Source organism: Sander vitreus, chromosome 2 (genome assembly GCF_031162955.1).
Source record: "Sander vitreus isolate 19-12246 chromosome 2, sanVit1, whole genome shotgun sequence".
Classification (NCBI taxonomy): Eukaryota; Metazoa; Chordata; class Actinopteri; order Perciformes; family Percidae; genus Sander; species Sander vitreus.
Window position 1 is genome coordinate 11236501 of NC_135856.1, and position 17089 is coordinate 11253589.

Sequence of the window (17089 nt, forward strand, 5' to 3'; positions counted from 1 at the left end):
ATTTTGGTCCTTGCAGTGTTGAAAGCTTGTTATTGCAGATAGAATGACCGACGAGGTGAGGAACTGTTATGGTGAACCTCACAAGCTTGATACGGTGTATTTAGGTCATCTGACAAGGTAACCGAGATGTGAAACTTAACAATGGGCCTGTATAGCTGCAAGACCCCTACTCCTTCAATAAGTTATTTTTGTAGTGTGTGATAAAACGATTTGTTTTTTGCTGTGTACATTTTATATAGTTATGAATATATATATATATATATATATATATATATATATATATATATAAATATATATATATATATATATATATATATATATATATATATATATATATATATATATATATATATATATAGTGTCAGGGAAGTGAAACTAATTTGTTAATGTATTTGGTGTTTTATGAAGTTAAAGTGTATTCTGCTATTTAATGGTTTGTCTGTCAAAGAGTTAGGTTTACTACACAAAGTACAGTTGCCTCAAATTATTATTTTTTTTTTTTACCTAATGAAAACCTGATTTTAAATCATTTACTGAAATGGAAGAAATTTACATTTAAAAAAAAAAAAAAAAAAAACAGTACATGCAGCCTTTTTACCTGAACCGCTACTTTTCCACTGTGAAGAAAAAGGAGTTAACTAGCCTACTGCTGTGCAGTTATTAAGATTAGTGAGGTATGTCTGTATCTGTACCTTACATTCATAGAAAATCAAAGAAGGGTGAACAATGAGCGAAAGGCATTGGAAGGGAAATGGGTTTGATATTTAAAAAATATTATTTCTCCATGATCTTTACACTGATTTGTATGTTCAGTCAACCATGAAATCAGAGAACTACAAATGTCAAATTAAAATGTCTGATACCTTTTTTTTTTTTTTTATAAACGTGTTATCATGTGATATTCAGCTACAAGTAAATGTATCACAGCCAGTATATTTATGTATGTGCTCTGTACTTTTTTTTTTTTTTTTAATATCAGAATGCTATTATTGCCACACAGGAGCAGTAATACTTTTGTAGTTGTTATTGTGTCAAGTTGTCTGTTTTATAATTGCAGGTATTGCAATATTTATTGTATAAAGAGCTTATATACAGAGTGTTTTGCAATTTAAACTTGGCTATGAATGCCAGTGCCAGTTTCTCTCTGTTTAAATCCGGCTTATGTGTTGTGGCTTACATTGCTGTTACATAGTGTCACTTAACAATTAACTGTGAAAACATGAAAATCATCAAATAGGTTTGATCAATTTAAAATCGAGAAGACGGAAACCTATACTGTAGCTGTCATGCAAGGCCTGTAGTCGAACTGAAGAATATCATTATTTTTGTCTTCCATACATGAATATCTTGTGGTTGTTTTTATTTCTCCAGTGTGTCAGATCAGGGTGAAGTTTCTTTCTAATTTTCACTCTGCAGACATAATCAGCTGACAACTAGTCATCTTTAGCGATTGCCAGACAGAGAAGCTTGGTGGCTTTTCATAACAGAGTTTATGAGCTTGTAAGACAACGCTGACCTTATTTTCCACTGCCTGTACAGGGGTCATACCCTCCTTTATGAAAAGACATTTCATTACAAACCCAAGCAACCTAAACCACTTCTATAAATATTTTACAGAGGCAGAAAGGGGTGGTGGAGACACATCTGATAAAACTCTTTCCCACTCCACTTATCCCATCCCCTTTTTTCTTTTTTTTTTTTACAAAGCTTTAGTGCGTTAACTCAGCGGAGGCGCCAAGCCCTTCTTCAAACATCCTATTCTTCTGGAAGATGCAAATCATTAACTCCTTATCTTGCTGCTTGGTCAATCGGCATGTAGCCATGCAGTTGTTTTCCTGTCTAGTGAATTACGCCACCAGACTCTAAAAGCCCTTTCACCCACCTCCCAATGCCGATCGATGAGAGTAAATGAACCAAGGATTCCTTTGATCGTTTGTTTGGTGTTTTCATCAATGATGTTTGTTTTGTACCCCCTTCTGCTGCTCTCCCTCTGCTGCCCCCGCCCTTATCAGTTGAACAGCCTCTAACATCAAATTCTTACCAGAGTTTAGGTATGACATCACATTTACTTTTTTTATTCTGTGCTTTTGTTGTAATAGTCCCCCTCTCCAATTTGACTTCTGGTAACATTTCTTTTTCAATCAAACCACATGTGTCTACTAGTGAGCATTTGGCCAGGATATTTTTGTGTTTCTAAAAGTATTTAACGGTCGGTTTAAAGCTATAGAAAAGTAGTGACTTTGTGTGAATATGGCGTAGCCTATTCAGAAAAGCCCTTGTAATAAGAAATTCTGTGTTTTGTAATATTTCTGTATGGGGTGTAATAAATTATTGTACGACAGTACTTTATATCGGAAAATACTTATAATGTGACAGTCTTTGTAAGTATTTATCTTCAACTAAATTATTGTACTTTTTTGTTGCAATTTGTAGATACGTAAGTGATGATGACAAGGTATTGGTAATCATGAAATTAACTGTTTCATCATCGGTCTGATGCATCTTTTAATTTATTGATGTATATACTGTATGTTTGTTGATAAACAGCTTACTTTATTTTGTATATGACCAATAAACATGTTTTGAAATGGAACAGCTCTTGTGTGTCTTGTGTAATTAAGGAATATAGGAATACTGTTTAACATAATATTGTTTAGTATATTATATTTATTTTAAATATATAATTGTCAGGGTGCGGATGAAATATTAAAGGGGACATATTATGCTCATTTTTAGGTTCATATTTGTATTTTGAGTTTCATTTAGAACATGTTTACATGCTTTAATAATTCAAAAAACATTATTTTTCTCATACTGTCTGTCTGAGTTTTTACTGTATTTACCCCTCTGTCTGAACCACTATGTTTTAGCGCCTGTCTCTTTAAGCCCCCCTGTGGAAAAAGCCAAGTCTGCTCTGATTGGTCAGTGTTTTAAGGTCTTCCTCATCTACATCTGGGTTAGGGTTAGGATTAGTGTTCGGGTTAGGGGGTACTGTAACGTTTTAAGGCACCGTTTCTAAATACGGGCTGTGAGCATTTCTCTGTGGATTGAGCATTTGGTTACTTTCACAGTATTTATATAGCACCTAGACCTGCGTTATAATGGGGAAAAAATGGGAAATCTCACTTTTTCAATATGGGACCTTTCAAACTAGATTATTTTAAGCAGCTATAGAATGCATTTAAAATTAAGTCAGCAAGTTAATATAATTCCTACTAGTTAATAAAGACAGCCATGTAGGTTGATTATCCTAATTATTGTCATCATAGCCATATTGTGTTTTTCATGAAAGAAATCTCTGCAATACAAATATTCATTGTTGATGTTGTACATGTATCCTGTTTATAGATTCATAGATACACTGGATGAATTCAAACTTTTGTACCTCCACATTTAAGTCTTTTACAGATTTTAATCAGTCGCATTCAATTAATCAACAATTTTCTTAGAAAAATGTCCTCATAAAGAATGAATTATTTACCAGAGGCTTTTTACAGCCAGAATACACAAATGTTTTGCTCTAACACTCAAAACTTCAAGTCTGTGCTGCTGTTGTATTAAAAAAGGAAGAAAAAAGCCTGCATTATATTTAACAGACATATTAAAATGTAATATTTATTTCTGATATGCAGTATACGTCTAATCTTTGTAAACGTGTTACAATTCAGAAGACAGACACTGTTTTTTCTCAGCAGACATTTCAAAAACAGTTGCAGCATAGACCTTTTTCACGGCAGACATTTTGACTTGTCATAGTAGGAAAAGCACAGCTGAAATTGATAACCTTAACGATGGCTCAATTCCATCAAGTGTCCCAGTAAGCTATTTCAGTGAGTCAGCATGCACAATACCAGGGCCTCTCCTAAGTGGAATGCAGCCATCACTAATGGTTTTGAATACACCTGTGCTTTTCCTACTATGACATGTCAACATGTCTGCCGTGAAAAAGGTCAATTGCATTGTACAGCTGCTGGAACAGAGCCATCGTCAATGCTATTGGTTTCACCTGTGCATATCTTTTGGAAGAACTTAAAATGTCTGCTGTGAAAAAGATTTGGACGCACTGACTTCCTCTCATTTTATACATACACTGATGTATGACAGGATGACAATACAAACCTATAATTTTGAGAGGGAATGATGGTTTAAAATAGAAAGAGAACGTGGAATCTACATACCGGTACATAACATTACGTATGATTAATATGTTTTATTAAACTCAAGCCTGAAATGTACTGCATAATTTGTACTACAATTTATTTATTTATTTTTTTATCATTAGTTTCATTTAAAGGGCACACATTTGTGTTTAGCCAGTCAAGTCTGTAGGTGGCAGTATCAAGTTATCAGCAACTCCCCGCGTCTCCAACAGATCTGGATCCTGTGAAAACCAGGAGCGCCATTTCGCATTTTAATCCTTATTATTACAAGCCTCGCAGCAATATCGTTGACACAGAGGATGAGGGTTTATTTGTTTCGTTAAAGTGATATGATCATTTGTGAATTAAAGTTCTGTGTTGTGTTTTAAATTGGTATATTCGTTGTTTAATTTGGTATATCCATATCCGTGCTGTAAATCCACTCCGGGTTTTCAGAGCGTTTCGGCGGTTTCCAAACTGTCACCACTGTTGCTCCGCCGGGAGGAGAGGCGGGTAAAAATGTAAACACACATTCATCTTGATGGAGATTTGTTGTTTGGTAGCTCGATAGACTTTATTTAGTTGCTATTTTATCAGAAGTAACACTGCAAAGCTGCTCTACTTTTGCTTCTCTTACCTCTTTTAATAATAGATATTAACTTTAGATATTACATTACATGCAGTTTCGTACCAACGACCGCTAACATTAACTTAGCTAACGGCAGCTAGCTAGGATTACGGCTCAGCAGCTAACGTTAGCAAAAAACAATCAAGATATCGTACATATAGTAACGTTAGTTAGTCCTTCAATTATCAAACGTTACCACCTACCGTATCCTGATGCAATTTGATGGAGGACTACGACAAGTTTGTGCAGTATCGTCTCTCCCATCTGAGGAAAAGTGAGGAGGAACACAGCAAACCTTTACCTGCATCCTCTCTCATCCGCTTCTATGGACAACCCATCCTTCCTCCCCTGGTATGACTCAGTGTTATGATATTTGTGTTATAATCAACATGATTCGGGGTTTAATTAGCAAACAAGATGCACTTGCACTAAAAACACTTGAAGGCTACACTACCACATATTGCTGTCTCTGTTCAATTCAATTTTTTTTATAGTATCAAATCATAACGAGTTGTATCAAGACACTTTACAGATAGAGTAGGTCTAGACCACACTATAATGTACAAAGACCCAATAATTCCAGTAATTCCCGTTGTGTACCGATATGTTTGAGAAGGCTAGTTACTGTGCTGGCATGTCATTGTAATGTGTAACTGGTAGTTTTTTGTGGAATAGTGCTGGAACAATCAATCGACAGGAAAGTAATAAAAATGTGTTAAATAATTATTCATAGAAGTTATCAAGCAAAAATGCCACATGAGTTTACTCTTTGTTCATTGTAAAGTTAGTATAACGTCATTTGAGTTTTTTGTGTGTTGTTTGGACAAAAGCAATTTTAAGAAATCACCTTAAAGAGGGCTGTGGGAATTTGTAATGGACAGTTTTCACTATTTTATAGACCAAGCAAGTAATCAGTTAATTGAAAAATAAAGAACAGAATAATCGATGATGAAAATAATCATTAGTTGCCAGCCCTGTTGCACATACATGACACCTAATGTCTGCTTTCTGATGATAACAGCTCTCAGGGGAGCAGAGAGAGGAGATGCAGCGACACAGAGATGCAGCGCAGAAAGCTGCTGTCCACAGAAAGTTGAAAGAGGATTCAAGAATGGCCTACGTGCAAACTATCCTACACAGTGTTCAGGTAATATAACTCCTGGCTTTTCAGCTTTCCTCTTGGCAAGGCTAATATGTTCCTATATTTGTATTCCTACATTACTGCAGAGCAGTTTTGCTAAAGTATTTTGGACTACTTTCGACTATATTGAAGCATACAGTAGTTCTTTTGATGAATGGAGTCATTAGACATTCTTTTCATTCATGTACTGTTTTGTCATGCTAGTTTTAATCTCTGATCTCTTGATATGTGTTATAAATTGCAGCTGAGGAAGACGCAAACACTGGAGGAGTGGCTTCAAGAGTCAGAAATTAACACAAATTCTTCATATTCCCATAACACCAGTGGTGGGTCAGTGTCGCAGAGCAATTTATTCATAGGACCGAAGGATAGTCTTTCGCTCTCACCACCCGGAAGAAAAGAGCAGGATGGTGTTTCTCTTCCACCGTTGACATCAACTACATATAGTGCCTTTTTCACTTCTAATGTGACACCTCAGCAAAGTTACCAGGAAAGATGCCTTATTGACCAACATTACAACCAACATGGATCACAGCCAAGTTCCCTTAATGGCGTAAGCCACCAGTCAATTTCCTCCGGCTACTTGACCTTCGAGAGGTCTGAAAACACCACCAGTGTCTCTGAAAGGATTCATGCAGAGAGAGAGAGCCACGGCTTTGGCTCCTCAGACGGAGCTTATGAAAATAATATGGGTGGCTTTTTCCTTCACAACACCTCAAACACAATCGCCAAGATGCCAGATATTATTAGCCACCCTCCCATAGATGGAGAGGAATTAGAAAAGAGTGGACTGGAATCATCTATTTGTAATAACATAGTAGTAAAAGACATGTGTTGCACCTTGCGCCAGGAGGATTCAGTCATATGTGACCATTTACCAATAGAGAAATCTGATTGCAGTCATCTGGACAGCACAGAAGGTGAAGTTAACCTTCCCTTTACCACAGTACTTGACACTGAAGAAGATCACAGTATGGACAGAATTGAGGGCCCAGTCTCTTCATCTGAAAACAGTGACATTTCAGACAACCTAGAGTCATCACAGACATCAAGCACTCATCGCATTCCAACGACAGAGCTGCATATTCCACACGACCCCAGAGAATCAGAACCAGCGGACAACCATGTAGACGAAGCAAAGCCATCTGAGGAGCCTTATCGTCTGAGCCTCCAGGCCTTGCTGAAGAAATCTCAGGAGTATCGGCGGCGCCAGCGGATGCTTAGGAACCAAGCCAAAAACACTAAAATTCAGGAGAGGACCCAAGAACAGGCAAGAGCAAGGGCGGAGGAGCAGAGCCTCTCTGATAAGGAGAATGACGAGTTCCCTTACAAGGGGACTGTGACTGCAGATGGGAAGAAAACTAAAGAGAGGATAAGCACTCTTATCCCGTCGGTGGAAACGTTGCAAAATAAATCTTGGGAAAGTGAGAGTGAGTTTTTTGGGGAAAAGGCTAACTTTAAATCTGAAAGCTCCCACTTAACAGGAGATGGCAATCCTAAGGAAATAACTAGTGTTGAGGAGGAAACAATCCTCAAAAATAATAAGCTGAACATTTCACAAGAGGTCATAACGGAGCCTCAACAAATCAGCGCCTTCCCCCAGCAACAGCAGCCCACATCAAAAGAGACCTCGCCTGTTCAGGAAGCCTTTTACTTGACCACCTGTCCCGCAGCTTTTTATAGTGGAGTAGGGAAATATCACACTATCCCAGCCCCTAATTTCTGTAGGAGTCCTGTGCACCGCAAAAGCAAAGGCAGTATCCGAGATGGAGACGATGGAGAAGCTGTCAATGCGGCCAAGACCTCAAAGAGGAAAGTTTTGGTCGATACTGGTTTGATTGAAGACCACAATGTTGATGAAGTAAACCTGGAACATAAAAACAGTAACTCAGCAGTTCCTTTCACTGTGAATGTCATGGTTGAAGTTGATGTAACAAGCGTTTCAGCCAGGAGTTCACAGCACATAGATCAGCTTGAGTCCAACCTGTCCAGTCTGAAAGTAATGATCTCTGATCTGGAGTCCACACTGACAGGAAACTTGAAGAATCACAGCCAAACTGAGAGCAACACTCGCAGTGAGGTCACTTTTAAAGGCATCAAGCACTCCCGTCAAAGTGATTGTGACTACTGGGAGGACAAACCGAGGAATGATGATGGTAGCAATGAAGCAGAGCAAGACCAAAGGTACAGAGAGTGGCAGAGAAGACAGTTATTAGACAATTTCAAGAACATGCAGGAAGATACAGAAACTGACCTGAGCATCAGTGACGCAGACAATGTTTCTCTCATAGTGCAGGTAAAAGAAACTGAGGCAGTTAACGTAAGCGAGCTCAGGCTAGTCAAAACCTTAGCAACAGAGAGAGCAAAGGAAAAAGGGACATGTAATGAAGGACTTGCAAAGAGTTACGGACAGCGTGGCGGCTGTAGAAAGCCCACAGCGAAATGCATCCTCTCTGTCACACAGCAGCAGCGAATTCCCGATGTATTCAGAAATGTTCCATCTGCAACCATGGCTTCACCTGACGTCTCGGTGCCTTTGGATACCAGTAACCATCCAGTGGAAAGTAGGAATGAGACAGCTGCAGATGGTCACGACTCTACCTACTCGCCATCTATCAACCAGTCGTATGATGTAGAGGCACCGTCTGGCCTGTGGCTCCTCGAAGGGTCAGGGTCCGACATGGGCTCAAAAGGTCATCTTGTTCAAGAGAAACATCTGACCCCAGAGAGTGGGGGTGAAAGCCAGGGCGGGGTATCCAAAGTCAAACGGAGGCTGCTCATGCACGTGACAGAGGAGACCGGGGAAAGGAGTGCAGATGTCAGCAGAGGAGCAACCTCTGTGGTCAGACCCAACGCCAGCACTCATAGAGGTAAATGCAGGACAACAATGAGCCAAGTGTGGCAGAGAGTATGCATGTACAATAGGGCTGCACAATATATCGTTTTTTTTTTATTTTTTATTATTATCGTCATCGCAATATCGACTGCCGCAGAGAGATTTTCTGTATTGAAAGAAAATATCAGTAGAAAACTTGACTTCAAAATGTAACTCATTCTTTTTTTTAGTGGTGCCTTTTACTTTCAATTCAGTGTTCTATTTGTTAATTAAAGAATGTTAGAAATGATTTCATTTGTTTTAAATTCAACAAGCAATTCGTTGTATTTTAGCAGGAAGCGGCAGAAATGCAGAATTGAGTACACTTTAATATCTGTTTATTTATCGCAAATAATATCGTTATGGCAATATTCAACAACGTTATCGCATATTTTCCTCATATCTTGCAGCCCTAATGTACAAAACAGTCTTGTTATTGGGGTGGCTAGAGATTCTGAAAATGGAAATAGAAGTCAAAGATGACTTAAAAACCAGACATTAAAATAAGAACAGTAAATTCCTTTAGCATCTGCACTGTATCAGGAGCACAAGTCCAGTTGTGTGTTCTTTGTTAAAGGTCCTATGACATGCTGCTTTTTTATGCTTTTATATAGGCCTTAGTGGTCCCCTAATACTGTATCTGAAGTCTCTTTCCCGAAATTCAGCCTTGGTGCAGAATTACAGCCACTAGAGCTAGTCCCACAATGAGCTTTACTTAAGATGTGCCATTTCTGTGTCTGTAGCTTTAAATGCTATTGAGGAGGAGAGAGGGGGGGGCAAGGTGGAGGGTGGGGGTGTGGCCTTGACTAACTGCCACTTTGCTTGTTTGCAAGCCATGATGTCTCTCTCTTTCTCATGGGTGGGCCAAATTCTCTGGGCGGGCAAAGCAGAGAAAGGGGAGGTAACCTTCCTCCTCATGACATCATAAGGAGGAGATTCCAGATCGGCCCATCTGAGCTTTCATTTTCTCAAAGGCAGAGCAGGATACCCAGGACTTGGTTTACACCTATCGCCATATCTAGCCACTGGGGGACCATAGGCAGGCTGGGGGGAACTCACATTAATGTTAAAAAAAACTCCTTAAAGTGAAATTTTCATGCCATGGGACCATTTAAAGGCCTATTTTAGGCGAAGTGCACTGTACAGCTCTGTTTATATTGGGAAGAAAATATCAAATGAATAGATCAGAACCCAGCGTACTCCTAGTCCTCAATGACACATGGTTTAGTCTTGCCAACAGTTTTTATTCACACATTATGTGGCCACATATTACAGATGCACAGCCTTTAGCTGCAGTGCGGTGGTACGAAGGTCATGGCGGTCAAGACAAGCAGGAACAACTGAAACAGACCCACGCTGCTCAGGTCAGAGCCCTGCAAGAGGAGCACAGGAGACAACAGGAAGAACTACTGCAGGTGAGACAATGGAAATAAATGATTAGTATTTGAACTTGAGTGCAAAATTAACAAAACGTGCAGAAAGTACAGTGTACAGGGTTTTTTCGACATAGAGATAGAAATGAACGTTTATAGTTTTGACGATATATTGTCATATAGCTCAGCCCTAATTGGGTGAATTAGATGTTAGTGAGATTATGTGACGTGAAGATATGTGAAGCCGGAAGTGTATTCTTAACATCTTTAGGCTCTTTAGTGCAAATTAATCTTGTACACTTTAGGGATGTAATGTGCAGCTTACGAGACTGACTTGCAGAAGGCAATTAGAATATGACCCACAACTAGTTGTCATCAGACATGCTGCCCCTTTCTCTTTTGTCAACGTGTAGGCCAACATGTAGCAAGAATAAACAGGCTTGATTAATGGTATATTAACTGTGTCTTACAGAGATGTTTTCTATTATGGGAGAGCTCACAAATGTTCTAAATGTAGTTTCATTTTTTACTGTTAAAGGTTAATTCTGGCGATATTTTACATATTTCATATTGTAATCAAATACCATGAAAAGACTTAAACCACTGAGCCTACTAACAAGTATTTCCTGTGTAGCCAAGGCGTGATATAGCTTATTAAACTGATATAGGTCTGGACTATAGACCTCCAGTCTTGCCACTCTCAAACTAGTCAATCCCAGACATACACCATCTTGCTGCCAAAAATACTTAACTAGCACACCAATTATGTTGCTGAAAATCAGTGTCTCTGCAGGTCTTGAAAAGAATTCAAGGCCTGAGAGTGTATTGAATATTTCTTCTAATCTGCGTAGACAGTAACATGAGCTATGATTTGTTTTGTATGGGGTTGCGGGTTATCGGGATACACCTATAAGCTACATGTGGGACTGGTGTGACAGTAGTTTGTGCATGCAGGAAGCTGTTTAATCGTTTTTGTGAAGTTCGAGTCAGCGTCACCATCAGACTTGTATCAACACTGTTGCTACGTCTAGATACAGTAGCTACGAAGCTCACCGACTCATAATGGGCAAGTGTTGATTTTTAGCTCTTTATTGAATTTGCAAATCCGTCCATCAATTTCCCGTAATTGACAACAATGTGATATAGACGCCAATAAATAAATGTACTTAATGAGCATTGGAAATTTAATAAGCACTACAGAAACCCTGAAAAGAGTATACACAATTCACTCCTGTCTGAGTAACGTTTGCTAAAGCTGGGGTGCCCAACTGTTGTAGGAAGGTATTTAGCCTTTTTAATAACCATGTTTACAGCTGTGAAGGCTGTGCGGCGAGAGATGACAGGAAATGAGGAAGAGAGAGAGAGAGATGCAACAAAGGTCCCCAGCCAAAGTTGAATTGAAGATGTTGCCGTTCATGGTCTGCATTTTAATTCCTAAACTTTAGGGGACCTCAATTGGATTTGTCGACAGTTAGAAAAATATAGAATATTGCCAGCTGTACCCTTTTTCGCTTGACTTTTCATGCAAATGTGTCCACTTCCTTGAGTGTCAAAACGGCCATAAAGAAACCACAAGACTTGACAGAAAACCTGAACTTACATGTTTCTAAAACACGAAAACTACCAGACATTTATTATAACTCTAAACATGGTTCAAAGACGGTCATGTACTGTATTTCCTCCATCCCATTGGCCCACTTCTTGCATTAAATTGCATCACCTATTTCTGTACAGATCTCACACTACGTAATTCCTGTACAGCAACCATAATTCACTCTACCAAGATTTTTGACTTGACCCAAAGTCACCTATGAGAATTAAAATAAATTAATGTTTCCATCTTTTTCAAATGAGAATAGGCTTTCAGAGTTTCCAACCAATTCACTAAGCTGTTATATAACATTGACCCTAAATGTTCTTTTGAAACTAGAATCAGAACTTTGAAAGGCTCTGGCACGGTGTCATATGTGGGCACACATGCTGTCGCCTAAGCCTTACCTGTTAGAGCATGCTTCTGGAGACCGGGTCGTGTGCAGACTATAGACATCTGCTCATTACAAGAGACCTTCAGACTCTCCCCAGTAAAGAAAACACACAGGGATTCTACCATAAATGTTTCATCACATCCCTAAGAGGGGTGTGTGTGTGTGTGTGTGTGTGTGTGTGTGTGTGTGTGTGTGTGTGTGTGTGTGTGTGTGTGTGTGTGTGTGTGTGTGTGTGTGTGTGTGTGTGTGTGTGTGTGGGGCGCACACGTGCAGGACTTCAAGGACGCCTGCTGTTCTCTGGCAGCCAGTTCTTGTTTCGTCAACTTGTGTCTGTATTTGTACTTGGCCAGTGTCCTTGCCCTATTAATCACAGTCTCTTGTTTAATTTATGTATCCTTAACAACAATATAATTAACATAAGCTGTTTAATAAAAAGACTTCTTTTTGACTCCCCTATGTCCTTCCATCATTTGTGATGCGATGAGAGAGCAAGCTGGCTGGATTCTGGTAAAGGGAGGAGGGGACCGAGGGAATTGACACAGAAAAGGAAAGGATAATTTGTTTAATTCATGAGCGTCTGTGGTTAAGTGCCAGATCGTCCCGTTGAGTGCCACAGCTAATGGTCCCTTCCCCTTCTCTTTTTTTTTTCTTTTTTTTCCCTCTCCTTGCATCCCTCGCTTTGTTTTGTCTCATACCTCCTCCGTCAATTTTACTCTCTGGCTATATTCATTTTTTCTCCGTCTCTCCTGTCTCATCATCCCCGTCATCCCTCTCCTCCTTCTATGCTCCCTCTCTTATCTCATCCCTCTTGCCTCTGTGCCCCATCTCTCCCCTTCTGTCTATTTCTCTCTAACCTCAATTAATTTCTTCCTCCTGCCTCATTTGCTGTCCTTTCTAATTCAATATTTTCCAACCTTGCCTGCTCCCAAATGCACGCACGCGTGCATAAACACACACACCCATGCACTTCTCCTATTCCTTCCCTCCACTCTTATGTCTCTTTCTCCCATCTGTCTGTCTCTCAGGCATTGGCAGCGCGTTACCGTCTCCTCCAGAGCGTGTCCTTCCCTTGCTCCATGTCAAGCTCACGTCTTGGGGACACGTTGGCCATTTCTACCCTCTCTCAGGTACCACCATCACATTTGTTGACTAATGTCAGTGATGCAAAAATCTTGTCCTGCTTATCCTTGTACCCACAATATTTTTTATTTATCACAAGTTACAAGTACTTCCCCCTCGATGTCTTAATCTATGTCAGTAACCCCTCTTATCTGTTATTGCTCTCTCATATGTATTCAAATACAACAACCGCTCAGCTTTTAGACTATAGTTGTTCAACAAACATGCCCCTTTAATACAACATCTTTAGATAAGTGAGTGACACATTATTATTCTGCTTATAATTCTGCTTATTATTCCCTATTATAATGATGAGCTGTGAGTCCACTTGCGTTGATACGATAAACAGATGCCAACCAAAAGACCTTGAGAATCTTTGTGGGAAATTAATTGGTTGTCATTGATGGAATTAGCATTCTCCTCTCTATTCCCCTCTGGTCCTCATTATTCACCCCTCTCATCACTCGTTCTCCCCTCTTCCTCCCTCTTCCTCCGCTTCCTTAGCCTTCCAGCCCACTCTCAGGGCGCTGCCGCCCCCTGCTGTTAGCAGCCGTGAAAGGTTTTCTAGCTCGCAGGCTGCTGAAGACTGAGAGAGTGGCGCAGCTGGTGCGCACCATCAGGGTGAGTAGAGACGGAAGGGTCACGTGACACGTCTGTTTCATAAAGTGAACAAAAACTGTTTGTATACAGATTACAGTTGTGTGTGTGTGTGTGTGTGTGTGTGTGTGTCTCTTTGGACATCTAGGACACACATCAGTTCCTGCAGGCCCTCCAGCAGCAGAGCCCTGGCAGAGGAAAGTTCTGTAGCAGACAGGACCTTTTATTGCAGGAGAGAGTCACTCTGCAGGTATTAAAGCAAACACGTGTTGTAAACATCTGTTAACCTTTCTCCTCTTCTCTGCTTCACTGCCAACTGAGCCATTATTCCCTCCATTAGCAGTTACCACAACAGATACTATGATTACACGCATTCATTCAAGCCATCGTCTGCTCTGTAATTGTTTCCCCCTCCAGCTGCGCGCTGCACGTTACGAGGTCCACGACATATTCTTCAGCCTGTCAGCCGGAGAGAGGATGCAGGTGATCAACTGGGACAGAGAGCTGGCCAGAGAGAGAGAGCTCAGACGACAGGTAACCATTTCAGAAAAAATCAATCAAATAAATCCTATACATTGGAGGAGTGTTTATTTCTTACTATAGATAGTGAAGCACTCACAAATAATGCAAAAAAAAAAAAAAGGCAGAATTATATGTGGGGAAAGTACTGTAGTAGTCAGTTTAGAGCTGGCTGTTACATTGAAACACTGGCATCACAGCCAGGTGTAAAACAGTGTGATTGTGCACCACTGGGCCAAAACTAAACTCTACACAATATGAAATATAATATAATATTAATAAGAAATATCAGTCAGCCTTTCCCCGAGTTGGACTGCTTTGGGGTGGCAGGGCGGTAGGATGCTAACCCATTCTACCATAATCCGTTCTCAAATGCAACACTTTCTTCAAATGCAAGTTTCTTTTCTACCATTTTAATGAAAGTTACTTTTCGAAATTAGCTTGAACCACTCTTTACATCGGCATAAACTAGATCCACCGCACAGCACTTATTTAAAAAGAAAATGTTTTTACTTGTTTTACTTTTATAGCTGGTTTGCCTGTTATTACTCCCGTTATTCCCTTCTTTCAAAACAGTGGTGAAGAACAGAGCAATGTAGCATTTAAATGGCTATTTTTTTTAAATGGAGTCTGGCTCAGTGCTCACTGTACATAAAACGCACCGGGACTACATTACATCACTTCCAGCAGACTTCACGGTGAACGATGAGGGAGAAACTGCATCACCTATCTGTTTTAACCGAATATTCTCTGGTCCAGCTGAGATAAAAACCCAGAATCTGTCGGCGTGTTAGCGTGTCATTGTACCGACAACGTTACCTTCACTTCACCTGTCACATGCGGTGCCCTGCTGCAGAATGAATATAGGGGAAACACTGTCAGGATTTAATCACAATTGCTCTGATTCAGGTCTAATTCAAATTTAAAATACCATTATGCTTTTAGTACTGTCAGTCTTCATGGTGACTGATAAACATTGTTGCTCAATTTTTCCCAGTGCAGTACTTATGGTGTTGATTTAATTTCTTAAAGTAGGCAGAGGACTGAAATATTGATTCTGTACTGTTTCAATGTACACTCTCTATATATACATATATCTATCTATCTATACATGTTGTGAGTATTATAATATACCTTGTGGGTAGTACAAAGACAAATCTAGTGTGTTTTTGCTTGTATTTGTTTGTGTAGAGTGGGCACACAGGCAATCCCAGAGGAAAGAGTTCTCTGTCAACTGCAACACAGAAGTCACTGGAGAGGAAGAGAGGAATGATGTGAGTTTTTACTGGATCTGTCCTCCCTTCTGTTTTCTTTAGATTTATGTATAGCTCAAGTGTTTTTGTGTGTGTGCATGCATTTATAAGGACACATGGACACAGTTACTTCCAATAGTCACAATACAAGATAAAGGAATCTCTGCGCATCAGCCAACTCAGAGCTTAAACCGGTACCTCCACTCTGATAAAGACATGCTTTATGTTGAAACATTAGTTGCTGCACCTGATTAAAAGCTCCTACTATAACCGTGTGCTCCAGATCCCACAGTCCAGTATGAACCCAACCTATGAAAACATTCCAAATCTGCACACAATTTATTCATGGATTTTGCACATATAGTATATTTTTTAACGCAATCACATATTTGTCAGAAGTTAACCGTATTTGTTGCAGCCAGCTAAAAAAAAAGCACTTTTCAGCTTAATGAATTGAAAATATTGCGCTTTTTTTTTTTTTTTAACCCGCAGTAACTTTGTCCATGGCTAAAACCTGTCTTCTCTTCCCTCCAGGATCCAGAAAAAGGTAGCGGAAAGGCACACAGGAGTTGTGATGAGGACTGGACACAATACTGGATTCTCTGCCGAGCAGCCGCCGGAAAGCAAACGAGGACAGTTCAGAGCAAATCCTCAGAGGATCCCCAAGAGCACTTACTCCTCCAGACCACGATGACACTTTCCTAACTAGCCCCAGTGAGGTTCTCCTAATAAAGCCTCTAGCTAAACGAACACTTTGGCATCCTTAAGATGACTCGCAGCAGACATTATGACATGTCATAGCAGGAAAAGCACAGGTGTAATGAATATCACTAATGATGGCTCCTTCTCATTTGCATATATACCAGTAAGCCAGTAGTTCCAAACCTGGGTGTCACCTTGTGAGATGATTAGCACAGGAAAGAAGCAAAAATGTATAGTATGCATATGCAGCACAAATAGACATTCTTGTGAATTATTGGATGATTTTACGTCTGTGGAAAGAGTCTATAAATCAGGTTATTAGTTCAGCTGTTTTTTCATGTTAGTTTTTTTTATTTTCAGTTTTTCCAATGCTAAATCTCTACTTTAGGCTAGACCAGCTCCAGATGTATTAGCACATATTGAACTCTGTTAGTATTGAATTTACATATTTTTTGTAGGACAGTGTGCTCACTTATACAGACATTTTAATATCCATCTTAGTGTTAACGCTAATACTTGAATAGTGTGTTACTCCCAAGGGTTGCCCTTACATATTTTTCTAGTGTATTGGGGGTCACATGTCAGCCAAAAACATTTTATTCTTGGAAACTTTGGACCTGTTTTTATATTATTTATTTATATGTGGTTGGTAATAAATATTTTTTAACTCTTGAAAGTTGCTCTGAAGTTTGTGAAAGCTGACATTTACAGACCCCGAGCAGGAGGGGGCGCTGCTGGCCGGTCTTAGCTCTCATCTT

At 39.7% G+C, this 17089-nt stretch overlaps 1 protein-coding gene across 2 annotated transcripts; it reads left to right on the top strand.

Moving 5' to 3' along the window:
• Window positions 1–4635: 4635 nt before the first annotated feature.
• On the top strand, window positions 4636–17007 carry cp110 (centriolar coiled-coil protein 110). 2 transcript variants are annotated; one of them, XM_078277325.1, is made up of 10 exons: window positions 4636–5118; window positions 5789–5914; window positions 6153–8778; window positions 10059–10198; window positions 13167–13268; window positions 13765–13881; window positions 14006–14107; window positions 14275–14391; window positions 15568–15650; window positions 16164–17007. In XM_078277325.1, exons 1-10 carry the CDS (start codon window positions 4990–4992, stop codon window positions 16321–16323), a joined length of 3702 nt encoding a protein of 1233 aa, XP_078133451.1. In that variant the 5' UTR covers window positions 4636–4989; the 3' UTR covers window positions 16324–17007. The 2 variants fall into 2 exon arrangements, with proteins under 2 accessions (XP_078133451.1, XP_078133460.1); XM_078277334.1 differs by lacking the exons at window positions 13765–13881; window positions 14006–14107; window positions 14275–14391; window positions 15568–15650; window positions 16164–17007 and having other exon boundaries at window positions 12629–13260.
• Window positions 17008–17089: the final 82 nt, after the last annotated feature.